Source organism: Lagopus leucura, unplaced genomic scaffold (assembly GCF_019238085.1).
Source record: "Lagopus leucura isolate 7727_CA_CO unplaced genomic scaffold, USGS_WTPT01 Super-Scaffold_100035, whole genome shotgun sequence".
Taxonomy (NCBI): Eukaryota; Metazoa; Chordata; class Aves; order Galliformes; family Phasianidae; genus Lagopus; species Lagopus leucura.
The window spans coordinates 1292301-1305281 of NW_024962284.1; the positions used below are offsets into that span (position 1 = coordinate 1292301).

Here is a 12981-nt window from a genome sequence, read left to right on the forward strand (position 1 = left end):
GGGGGGGCCCGCGCGTCACGGCGGGGGGCGGGCGGGGAGCCCCCGCCGCGGGGGCGTCGGGGCCGTGCCTGGGCAGCGGGCGGAGCCGCCGCCGCTGCCGGAGCCGCTCCGCGCGTCGGAGGCTGCGTTCGGCTCGGCTCCGCTTCGCAGCAGCTGCCGGCAGGGAGGGAGGCAGGCGGGCGCCGCCCGCGCCGCGCCGATGGGTCTGTTCCCGCTCCTCTGGGCGTGTGCGGCCGCCGCCGGGGCAGGTGAGGGACGGGACGGGGATGCGGGGCCGTCTCCCGGGGGAGTGCGGCAGGAGCCCGGCGGGTGGAAACTTTGCGGGGGGCCGTGGGCCGAGCCCCGGCTCTGGGAGCTGCGGCGGGGAGCGGCGGCTCCGAGGGCGTTGGTGTGGGCGAGGGAAAGTTTCGGGGCGGCGGCTGCGCCCCGCGGGGCTGCGAGCCGGGAGCAGCGGGGAGGGCTGATCCGGCGGCGCCGTGCCCGGTGCCGGCCGCGGTGCAGCCCGTGGGGCCGCGGTGCCGTTTCCCCGAGGAGCGCTGCCGGAGCCTGTTCCCGGCGGCGGCTTTGTTCTCCCTTTTATCCCGAGCGCACCCTTGCTCGCCCGGGGGACGTTTCCTCGCTGGTGTCCGTAGGTGTTCTCAGGGAGATTTCCCGGTGCGACTGGCAGAAGCGCTGTTTTAAAATTGTTCTTAGTGTTTTCCCATTGACGTTCGTTGGTTTTGAGAGGCGGCGTACGTGGAATAGTTGGGAGAGCGTGCCGATCGCCCTTTCCCAGCAGCGTTCCCCCCAGCAGCGCACCCAGGCGCTTGAGGTGGTAAATAGGAGCCCGAACTCTCCTGCTCGGGATTGCGAAGCTGCTCGGAAAGTTCTTTGTGTGCAACAATTACTGGTGGAGCTGTGGGAGGGCCGTGCGAAGTGCCTCAGGTGGAGATTCCACTTACCACCTGAATGATTGCACATGGCTGTGGGCACGGCTGGGCTGTGTCGGCTGTGCTTTGAAAGTTTCTCCGTCCCCAGGCAGCCCGCACACAGCGGGGTGGAGGAAATTCTGAATGTGTTGCACGCATCATACGGAGCGTGTTAGCTAGCTGGAGCGTGGTGTGATTGCCAGGGCTTGAGTGCTGGTGATAAAGGGGCAAGCAGAGAGTATGAGCTGTAGGAGCTGTGAGGTGGAATTAATTTCTTTTAGGGATTTCCTGGTGACATCACTCATAATTATATGGCTTAATCCTTTAATCTACTCTAGTGCCTTCAATTTGCGTTGGGCCAAATCCACCAAGTCCTGAGATGATTTCTGTGCCTGCCTCCTGAGTGAATTAGCTGGAGTTTTGCTTGTGTAAGCCACTGATGTGAGGGAAATGGCCCAATTACTTTAAATAGGAATTGAAAGCACCGTTGGTCAGGATGAAGCCTAAGCTTTGCACAGCTCTCCAGTAAGGACTTATGGGTTGATGGTTAATTTTGACTTCCAAAAGAAGCAGTGTTTCCAGCCTTCTTTCTGCTGAAGGGAGGCAGCAGAACATGCTAGATGCAGTTGGTATGCTTGTGGAATCCTTTTGATAGAGCATGAGAGACCACAGGGGAAAAGGAGACTTAGTTATGATACTGAAGCTGCTGATTTGTTGTTTATTAATTATTTAACAAGGCTTCTGAGTGCTTGCTGTAGGCTGGAGAGCCAGCACAGGAAAATGACTAAAAATGACAATGTATTTAATGTAACGTTAGTCTTTTGCTAAATAGATGCTGTTGACATTGGAAATCATCTTCTTTCTTGAAAGCACTTGAAAAGCTTGGAGGGGGCACACTGAAGTTGTCACACAGGATCCCCCCCTGGCATAAATTGAAATCTATGGAGCTGCAGTTGATCGGTACTTGTTGAGCCCCGGGTATCCAGGCTGGAATAAATAGCCTTAACAGAGCAGCGGAGCTTCGGTGATTTATGGGAGTGTCTATACGTGCTGGATGTGGTTTCTGTCCTCACCCTCTTGATGTCAGTGGTGGAGCATTCATTGCCTTTAACGGGGTCAGGATTTGTCTTATTGGATGTGGTCTGTCCTTTCTGTTGAGCAAGTTTTAGTCTCTACTCTGTCTGCCCTCATAGCAGTAGGCTCTCGGTGCTCCAGACACATCTAACATCTTTCCAATTAGGAAGAGCATACTCCCCTCTTGGTAGGGGAGGTGAGATTGTCTGATAAGTTAGTTTGCACAGTTTACAATGTGTGGCTTTTCTCCTGAATAAAATCCTTTTGAAGAAATAATAATTTTTTTTTTCTTTTTTTTTTTTTTCCCTCCTTCTAAAACAACCTTTGCTTTAACATTTTTTGACCAGAAAGGCTGCGCTCTCTAATAATATTTCATTATCTGTGTTTGTGCTGGAGGATCTCAGGTTGCAGCCCTTGCACTGGAAGAGTTGCTGTAGGTTTCTCACAGGTGTTTTTGGTCTGCTCATATGCTCAGCATCGGTTGTAGCCCTGCAGTGCCTGAGCATCTGGGATGGGTGATGACACAGGTAGTACTGAAACTTGATGTTGCTGACTACCTGGGAAGTTTTTTTCTTTTGGAGAAGTTTATCTGCATTCATCTGTCCAATTTCAACTTTCTACAGAGTGGTATTTATCCCCACATCCTCATGAAAGCACTGTGTATGTGGACATGTTGATATATTGGCACTTCTGGAGGTTCATTTCTGCCAGTGCCTCTGCATCTTGGTTTTCATTGTAGAGTAAGGTTGATAGAGACCTTTTTAAAACTATCTGTTTTTACTAAAAATGTCTGTGTTTTACTAGTCAGCTTACTGTGCAATAGCATCCTCTGTGTTAGCACAGCTTGTTATCAGAAGGCATTTTAACATCCAAATAAAGGAGAAAGTACTGTGGAACAGATGATTTATGAGCAGAATACGTAACTTCTTGTTCATTCTGTACACCTCAGTAATTTTTTTTAGAGCCTTTCAAAGAATCAGACTGCTTAAATGATCCAGAAGTACAGTCTTGGAATGCCAAATAAATCAATTTAGACCTGAATGTGGAGTCCACTCAGTGGATATCAATCCAGATGTGTTTCCCAGGTAATGTCCTTGCCCCACAGAAGTCAGTGGGAGTTTTCTCGTTGACTTGGCTGCATCAGGCTTTCATTCTCAGAACCTGTTCCCATTACTAATGATGTTAGCAAAAATTTTCATTAGGAAAGTGCTTGGATCCTGCTTGAGGTTGTTTGACCTATGTCTCAGGCACAGGTCTCGTGCTATATTTATTACTACATTGAGAAAGATGCTGCGGTCAGGCTGGCCTGTTGCCATCCCTTGAGAAAGGAGATACGTTTAAAAATTCAGTGTACCGTAACCATTAAGTTGCCCTGAACTTCTGAAGGCACTAACTTCAAGCTACTTGTGTGTGCATCTTTTCTGTCAATTTCATTGACTCCCCTATCAATTAAAGGGCTGACCAGCCTTTTCTTGGGCATGAACCTTTCTAAATCTAGGTCTGGATTCAGCCTTCTACAGGACATGCTGCTGCAGATCAGAATGTTTAGTTAATGAACATTTCTTATTTGTCGGTAGGCTCTGGCGTGCTTTTTGGGGGCTGGCTGAGCTTAAACACAGAAGATGTGCTCCATAAGATTTATTGGCTTTGTGACTCACCTAGGGCTCTGTGATTATGACATCTTTCATCCTGGTACCATATTTCCTCCAGGGTCATTTTGTGCAGTTGGGAAAATAGATCATATTTAGGCTGGTCTGTTGGTCTCAGTTACGTGTGAAGTGTGAGAGGAGTTTCCAGCCCTTGTGTCTCCCTGGAAATTCTGTAGCCAATAGCTGTATGCTGCACATCTCTTTCATCCTTTTGCGTAGGTGCTCATGCTTTTATTTATTGCTTTCAGCCTCAAAAAGATGCCGGGTTAATGTGTCAGTTTTGTGATGTTTCAAGTTGTGCATAATAAAAGCTGTGAAAAGGAAATAGTTTAATTGAAAGATTTGGAAAAGAATATCTTTTTTTCTTGCAACAGAATTACTGTGTCTTCTAAGTAATTACTGTATATGGGATGTGTGTGTAAAGGTAATGGAAATGCCTACACTAGGTATTCTTCTCCATGCTTTTCATTATCTGATTTGAAATAAAAATTGATCTAACTCTGTCTCCCTCATCCCAGCTGTAGGATTTGGAATGGATCCTGACTTACAAATTGATATCATCACAGAACTGGATCTCATGAATACAACCATTGGGGTAACACAAGTGCCAGGACTGCACAATGCCAGCAAAGCATTTTTATTTCAAGGTAAGACACGTGTTCTTGACTCTGTTTCCCCAATTCTGTGTGAGCTCACAAGAGCTTTAATGCCTGAATCCCTGTAATAGTGGTCTCACTTGTCACTTTCTTTTGCTCAAATACGTAAGGTTTTGGTTGGTTCTTGATTTTTGTGTGCTGCCAGGTCACCAAGGTTAGCAGCCTCTAGAGAAGTTTTTTTTTCTGGTAGATTTATGACACTCCCCAGTATTTTTTTTTTTTCAATTAAGCATGTCAAAATGGTTCCAAGGTATAGACTGTTGTATTCTTGGGTACTTTCTCTCTGTCATTGTACACATGAAAGAGACGCACAGAGCTGAAGCTGTGTAGACAGGAGAAGGCAGATAATGTCTTGACACTGGTTAGTAATGTGTAGCAAGTCTTTCATTAACTGAGAACCACCAAAGTGAGAAGATCAAACTGTATTGTGTTTAACTGTCAGAACTAAGTACCCGTCACTTTGAAAGGTAATTTTTCATCCAATATTCTAAGATAATGCTTGAGAAACATTTTTATTTTTAATGGAGTGAAATGCAGGATGTATTGGGAAGCTTTTCCAGAAGCCCAGATTAAGAGACGAAGTCTCATAAGAGGGACACTTATGTCACTAGAGATTAACAAACATTAAGGTGTGGGTAGGAGCATCTGTTATGGAGAATCCCTCTGTTTTTTGCCTGGTCAAGGTTAAGTGGCAAAGCAGACACTTCTCGAGACCATCTCAGATCTTGTTAATCATATTTCCAATCTTCTATGCTATGCTGAGTAGTGAATTTTCACTGTTTGCCAGATCAGTGCCCAGAAGATGGGTGTTAATGTAATCACTTAAAGTTACCAGTAGTTTTTCATTTGATACACTTGACTTCATCTGTAACACAAAAACCAATGCTGCAGTACAGGGATTCCTCCAAAGACTGCAGCAGTGGCCTAACAAACTTAAATTACTTGATTATTTCCAACTGCCATTCTGTGCAGCTAACAGCACCTGTGCTGATGAACTCTCATAGTGAGATGTTACAGACTTGGAGTTGTAGCTGTAGGGAAGATGACTGAGATGTGGGTTGTTTTTTTTTTGGGGGGCAGGGGGGGACACTGATTGAGACTGAATGGTGTAAATCTTATGTCTATTCAGTCCTGTTTGCCTTGAAAGGCTGCACCTGCAACTTACAAACTTTAGAGAAGAGTCACTTAAAAAAAAAAAAAAAAAAAGTACTGCCTGTAAAGCTCAATGCTTCTGTGAACATCTGTTTTTTAATGTCCGCTCACGTGAATAAGAGTTCATGATATGAAGTGAATATACAATTCAGAGTCTGTAATTAGCTAAGTAAAGCTTTTTCTAATTCCTCCAGCAAAAAAAAAAAAAAAAATCTTTTCAATGCACACAGGAATAGTCTTGTTCTTGGATATTGTTTATAGTATGAAACTTCTTGGAAGATGGCATAGGAAGTTACTGTCTTCAGGTAAGCTCATCAGCCCTTGAGCTAGGAAAACACTCAAGACCTTTGGAATATTGCTCCTTCCTGAGAGAGATCTGTGAGAGCTCTTTTGCTGCTGCTGTTGGATAGGATGGAAGTCTGTGGCTGCCTGCTGGCTGCTTCCCTTCTTGTTCCTGTCTGTTATTTGTTAAATGTCAGCAGCTGTATGAAGTCTTATTTAGTAATGGAGGTGACTTACTTTACAGCTACAGTTAGGCTGTGTGCCAGGTCCTTTGGCTGGAACCGGAAGGTACTTAATTTCAATTTTTATCTTGCCATACCCTAAGACTAGTACAGAGCCCACAGGGATGTATGGGCAACTGCTAAGCATAGGTTGGAAGAAGTTGTACTTTCTTTCCCCACAGAATTTCACAGAAATCCAGCCAACGTGACAGTCCTGGGGGAGAGAAAAGATTGAAAGTCAGTGCTTACTTGAAAAATGTCTGTATCCTGCTGGATTTGCTGCTCTCTTTTAGCAGAGCTTTGCTCTGATCAGCTCTTACCAGATGTTAGTAGCTGGTATGTGCTGTGCCTTGCTGCTCTCCTGTCAGCGTGTGGGGCAGCAGGCAGACGGGCTCCCCCCACACCTGGCGGGCGGATGGCTGATAAGGGCACCTCATTAGGAGACCTCTTCACTTCTGTGCTTTCACTGCTCAGAGTTTCCTAGTTCAGAGAAAGAGAAAGTGATTTTGTGAGTTTGTTGTCTGGCACGTGGTTTTCACAGGGCAGTTCTGCCTGCTCCTCACCCCCACTTTGGCTGTGTCCCTGCAGCAATGTAATAGGGCTCTGAGCTTAGACAAATGCTCCCCAGGGAACATTTTCTGTCTTGTAAGATGTTTTTCCTGACAGGACTTTGCTAGAGCTGTTCAAACTGGGAGTGTTACATTGTGCATCCCTGCAAGTCTAAATCAGTGAGGTAGAGAAATGGTAACTTTGCCCCAGACCAGATTGCATAGCGCTGTAGTGAAAACGTGAATCGTTTTCCCTAGCAAGGTTCTTCCTGTGTGCATTAAGCTCATTGGTGCTGGAAGCTTTATGAGTTTTGGATGCTCAGTTGTATTTAGAGGCAGAAAGATAAAAGGAGCAAGTGCACAGTAGGAAGATAAATGACTATCTTTAATTTGACTTTTTGATTGGTGGCATTAGCTCTCTTATAGAAGTACTGTTTGTTACAAAACTTCTGGAGATTGACCTCAGGATTTGATGTATCACAGAGGAAATGTAGAATGACTTTTCCCCTGAAGTCCAAAGCTACCTCAATTGTAGCCAGTGCAGTATTCTGATTTTATAATACTGATAGTAAGAGCTGAAATTCAGATTGCCATGCAAAACAGTTTTACAGGCGAAGAATTAAATTTAACTCCATTGCAAACTGTGTGACAGCATGACAGAACCAAAGTGGCAATTGAGAGATGTGGGTTGCTTTTGGACAAGCAAAACTGTTTCTAATTCAGAAAAGCATAGAAACCTGCAATTAAGTGCAGTCATCTGAGTGGTCCTATTGGGATTTTTTCTTTGATTATTTCAGCTTGATATTTTTTTTTTCATTGATAAGTTCCGTTACTTGGACGTTTCAGTCCCGTTCTCTATGCAATGGGGATGAGGGAATCAGAAAAGTGGTGTAGGTGCTGACAGCACAAATTAGATGATGAAATTTAGTTTCTAACTCACAGTTGCAATTGTGCAAACAGCACGTTATCCCTAAAGTTGTGGTGTCTTATTTGTCATTAATAATTGAAAGAGTAGGGGGGAATAATTGTCACATCCAGTCTGCTTATTCTAACAGAAAAGTTTAAAAGAAGGTGAGGGGAAACTCATGACTAGAGTGCTCTTGGGGAATGGGATCCTGTGGTCCTGGTGTCCAACTGCACATCTTTTTGCCTCCAGCCATGAGTTTGAAGAATTTAGGGAATCAGTTTAGGGGAGTAGGTGGGAAATCTAACCCAAAGAAATGTATTGGAAGTACTGATCACCCCCTTAATGCATTACAACAATGTCTTACAAAGATTGCATGAAACACCTTTGTGAATACTATCTTGGCAACAGGAGGAAATGACACTGGAGTTACTATAACAGGATTATGGTATACGTTCTAGTATGTTAAGAAGCACTGAGCAGTGAATATCCTGCTTAATGGAGCTCAGTCCCATCCTATACTTCAGATAGCAGAAAAGCAGGGCTTGCTTTGTCTCCCACAGGGGGGAAACCTCAACCTGAAGGTTCAGAAGCAGAGAAAGGCTTCAGTTATACATAAAGCCTGAGGAGGCACTTAGCTGGTCAGCTTTTTCCAGAGCTTTTTTGGGCAGAGTGAGCCCAATCTTTAGCCTGTTACATTATGCGATTACCTTAATCAGTGACTTTTGTTCAGCACTCAGTTCTCATTGTGGAAGGAAAATTTTATTCCTTTTACAACCTGTCAGCTACACTCATTTCTTTCTAATTCTTCTTCCCTCAACACCTCCCTTGAACCTCTTTGATAGAGGCTTAAAGTCATTACTTACAAAGCAGTTCCCACAAGGAGTTGATTAAGGTTTTGTTTTTCTCCTTCCTACCAATCTGGCAGTATTTTTAAACTTGGTCTTTAAATTAGGAACTGTCTTTTCACTCTATGTGCTGTCTGTAGCTCGGAGTAGTTTTGACCACTGCCACATACTGTTAAAGGTCCACCTCTATGAAGTCCTTTTTTGCTTTGCTATTTCTTTTACTTGTATTAAACAAGCACTGAATTTATATGGGAAACACCTGGCCTGTGGCTCCTGCGGCACAGAGTTCAGCCGTGCTCCTTCCTGCTTTGTATTGGTTACTTCTGGCTTCTTTTTCTATACAGCTGTATTTTCCTCTGACAGGAAAGGAGAAAGAACAACGGGTGTCTTCGAGCATAGAGCACTGTTTTGTGAGGAAATCTTGTTGAGTTCCTGCAATGAGAGGGTCATCCTGCTTCAGGTGGAAGGGAGAGCAGGGCTGCAGGGCAGAGGTGCCTCTCAGTATGCTCCTGGGAGCTTCCAGAAGCAGCGCGTTCCTCCCTGTAGCTATTTTCTCTCAGGATGTTACGGATCCCAATTTCTAGACAGCTCCCTTCTTGACTTGCTAATTTCTCTCTCAGAGAGTGAAGGTGTTTCCAGACCCCTTTGAAGTTGAGTTTTGGAGCTGAATGTGTTGCTTGCTCTTAATACAAGGTAATCAGCCAGGGCCATTGCTTCATGCTATCTCTCCTGGGATGTTCATAGCAAACAGGAGGTGCAAGCAATGTCATTTTTACCTGGCAGAAAGCAAAGCAGGGGAGGGCACGCCATGGGCACTTTAGCCCTGCTCCTCCTTCAGCTCTGAGGAGCAGAGCACTTCTTTCACTGTTGTCATGTGGGAGAGGTTTGGGACACCAGTGGTGCAGAGGTCTTTCCCTCCTGCCTCCCACTTGTGCTTTGGAAGAGGGGCCTTTATTGAGTTGCTTTTATTTATTGTTGGGTACAGCTCTTCACTGGCCTTGGCTGGCAGCTGGGTGCCTGCTTAGCTAGCAGCTAGGGGGAGCTGTTGTTTTGCCCCTTTTTTTTCCTACATGTTTTCCTGAGGTGCCAAGAGTGCTCTGCAGGGACATTTGCCACGTCTGCTCACAGAGATTCTCCTCATAGCATCTCTGCTGCCAGCACCTCAGCACCTGGCATGGATCTGTGTTCAGAAGTGGGTTTTGCATTTTTACCCTCTTTTTTTCCTGTTTTACCCAAGTGCAGAGTTGCAGTATGAGAGTTGCAGTGTGAGAGAAATGAGCAGTGGTGAAATACAAATCCTTTGTGTGAGTGAAAGCATTGTGCAGGCTGAGGTGCAGGCCTGATGCCCTGAGCGTGCGGTAGTGTTTCCAGTATCGACCATTTCTGCTCTTTTCACTGAGATCTCCTCAGGTTGGATATTAGGAATTTATTCTCAGAAAGAGCAGTGAGGTGCTGGCACAGCCTGCCTGGGGGTCTGTCATGGAGTTGACCAGATCAATCTATGTTCGTGACAGGGGAGACAGGCCTCTGCCCTCCCCCCCAACCCCAGACCCACAAAAATGGGGTGGTGGGGGGGGGGGGGGGGGCAGAGGCCTGTTGCCCCTGTCATGGACATAGATTGATCTGGTCAACTCCGTGACAGATTTTTGGTGCCCAGTGTGGGGCAGTGACACTTTAATACACCATACACTACATGATGTTTTGATGTGGAATACTGAAACCCAAAAACAAAAAAAAACATAGAGCCATGACAGGATCGGGGGGTCACCATCCCTGGGGATGTTTCAGAACTATGGGGATGTGGTTGGTGAGGGTGGATTGGGGTTGAACTTGGGGGTCTCTGAGGTAATTTCCAACTGTAATGATGCTATGGCTAACACCAGAGCACATTTTAGGATTTACTCAGAACTTTGGGGCTGCTGGCTCTGTTGGCTGGAGACTGGGCCGGCACCTGGGCTTGGCTGTGTGAGGGATGCTGGTGGGGTGAAAGCTGCTCTGTCAAATGCTGTTAAGAGCGAAGATGCCAGAAAGTTTGAGTGGCTAAATTCACTGATGTGCTTTCATGGGTGACTACCTGGATCCATGACAGTTCTATGGGGAAAAACCAGGCAGTGTGTTTGAGCATCTGGGGGCCTGTTGCTCCTTGGTGGCCCTGTCTGAGGGTGATGAAAGAAAGTGCAGCTTCTCCGGCTCACGTCTGTCAGCAGGATGGTGAGCAGGTACTCGGTCTCTTTGAGATTGTAGTTGCTCTCATGCTTTTCACCCTTCTTCCCCAGACTTCTCTGAAAGCTTGAAAAGGAGGGAAGTAAAGCTGGAAATGCAGGGGTATGTAAAGAGCCAGTAATTCAGCTGGGATAAAGGAGCTCTGCCGAGAGGCAGGGAATGATACAGATTGATGCTGGGAAATGGGTGGTGAGTAGCAGTTGGATGAGATTAACAGTGACAGGCAGGGCAAGGAAACTGGAACTCACAGGGAGGTAGTTGGAGGGGAGAGAAGAGAAACAGCTGTGGCAAGGAGCTTGAGGCCAATGAGGGAATTGGTGGTGGCTGGGAGGAAAGCAGTGACGAGTGGTGTGAGGGTGCTGAGGGCAAGGGATGTGGGCACTGGGATAAGGAGGACGGTCACCAGAGATGCGGCCTGGAGGAAGAGGTGAGTAGCTGGAACTGAGGGAAAAACTTAAGTGCTGCAGTCTTGCATTGGGTGGGTAGGGTTCGGGTGAAGGTTTGCTTGCAGTAAGGACAGCAAATTTGGGGAAAAAGCACTGGAAGCTCAGATTTGGCAGCACTGAGTGTCTGTGCTTTGTGCTAACTTTTAACAAATGTTTTTGGAGGATAAAACTTGGATCGTGTGTATTTAATTAGTGACTTGGAGCCTTAATTTTCTCTGCTTAGGTTGTTCACCTGTAAAGCTGAGGTACTAATACCCTTTTCTCTAACAGCAGTGGTGTGAAAAGAATTAATTAATTGCTGTCTCAGATACTGCACTAGAATAATTAACTTGGTCATGCTCTGCTCTGTCTTCAGAGGAGGATTTAAATACAGTGGATTTACTCTTCAAGGTGTGCCTTGAACAATAAAAATAAGCCAACATCCTTATTTGTTAACAGGTGTTACTTGCTGTTTGTTCTTTGCTTTGTGCAGTGGCTGAGGCAGGGCCCCTCTGGAAAGCAGTGTGTGATCCTGCCATTGAGGTTGGTGTTGTAACGTGTTCCTGCAGGGCTGAGCAAGGTTTCCTCTGTGGCTTCAATACTGACACCTGCTTAACTTCTTATTTATGTTTGTTCTTTCAATATGGCTCATGTTTTAGTTTTGTGTAAGTGATGTAGTTTTTTTTTTTTTTTTGGCAATGAAGAAATGAGCCTAAGGGGTTTTATGCTTTCTGCAAAACTGACCACTTTCAATAGAGGGAGATGATCTGGAGTCAAGGTACAATGAGCTGGGTAGAGATGAGTGAACTGAATCATCAAGAAAGGAACAACTACTTGAGACCTAAATATTGAACGGTGCTCTCATGCTCTGAAGTTAGGCAATCTGCTATTCCCTTTGCCAGAGCTCAGTTATGGTTTTTAAGATGCTTCTGTATACCTATCCAGTGTTGGCTGTTTCCACTCCTGTCTCAATTTGAATTACAGCAAAGCAGCCCTAAGACTAAAATGTATCCCACATACATGAAAATACAGTTTGTAAATCCTCACAGACTTTCTTATTCATTATACTCATTTTAACCCCTCACCCTCCTAAAAATAAAATACAAGCATAATCTAAAATAGAAACATGGCCATACAAAACTACAATGACTGATTTCCAATTTTTTTTCCATCCTGAAAGTTGTCATCCTCCCTTCTGTTATACTTGACATTTTTTGGATTTCCCATCATGTCTCTAATGATGAGGGAAGAATTCTGAGCACGCCTTGCCTCTGCTCTTGGCAGTTATTTTTGCTTTGCTGGGAGATAATAATTGTTCTCCTTGTCTATCTTCATTGCTGCCGTGGCAAGTACAGAGGGACATGGAAGAAGCACTTCAGTATTTCTGTAGTATGCTAAAAGCCTGCAATGCTTCTGGCAAACTGTTGACAAAGTCCTGTAAGGAAGATAAGCAGAAAGAAAGCAAAAGGTCTGTACTCTTCAGTGGGTGGGGAGAGGGAATGGAGGAATTGGTTTCTGGCATTGCTGGTAAATGTGACACGCTTCCCCCACTGCATGAGCAGCTAGGTTCTTAAAATGAGAGGAGATCAGTTTAGATAAAGTGAGAATAACAGTTTGAGTTTCTTGTATCTTCATCAGAACAGAAACACAACAAAAATGTCTTTTCCACCCCTCCCCCCAAAAGGATATGAGTGACCTGATACTCCTAAGTCTTATTATGCTGCGCATAATCGGGTTTTATTAATTACTTATTTAGAAAATGAGAATTACAGTATGGTAAGAGTACCATTCTGTGATGTTCCACAGAGCAGGTGTGTGTGCTAGTGATAGCCCTGGGAAGTTGAAGCGATGCGGGGTGGTTACTGGAGTTGTGCCTCTGCCCAGGGGTGGAGAGCCCTGCACCCAGTGCTGCAGGTCTGGCTTGTGGGCCAGGTGATGGGATCAAAGAGAGCTGAACAGGAGCATTGCTTGGTAAAATGGTTCATGGAGCAGAAGCACTGTGTTCTCACTGTAGACGGTGAAGCCTTGTGTCCTTTTATGGGTGCTCTGAACCCCAAGAGGGGTCTTTAGATTTCTCAAAACGGTTTTAAT

The 12981-nt window shown here is 45.4% G+C and overlaps 1 protein-coding gene across 1 annotated transcript in view; it reads left to right on the forward strand.

Annotated features, from left to right (window-relative positions):
• The first annotated feature begins 199 nt into the window (after positions 1 to 199).
• NELL1 (neural EGFL like 1) overlaps positions 200 to 12981 on the forward strand; it is a 286566-nt gene continuing 273784 nt past the window's right edge. The window contains exons 1-2 of the mRNA XM_042882675.1: positions 200 to 248; positions 4150 to 4278. Coding sequence (XP_042738609.1) covers positions 200 to 248; positions 4150 to 4278 — 178 coding nt within the window. The remainder of the gene's footprint in view (positions 249 to 4149; positions 4279 to 12981) is intronic.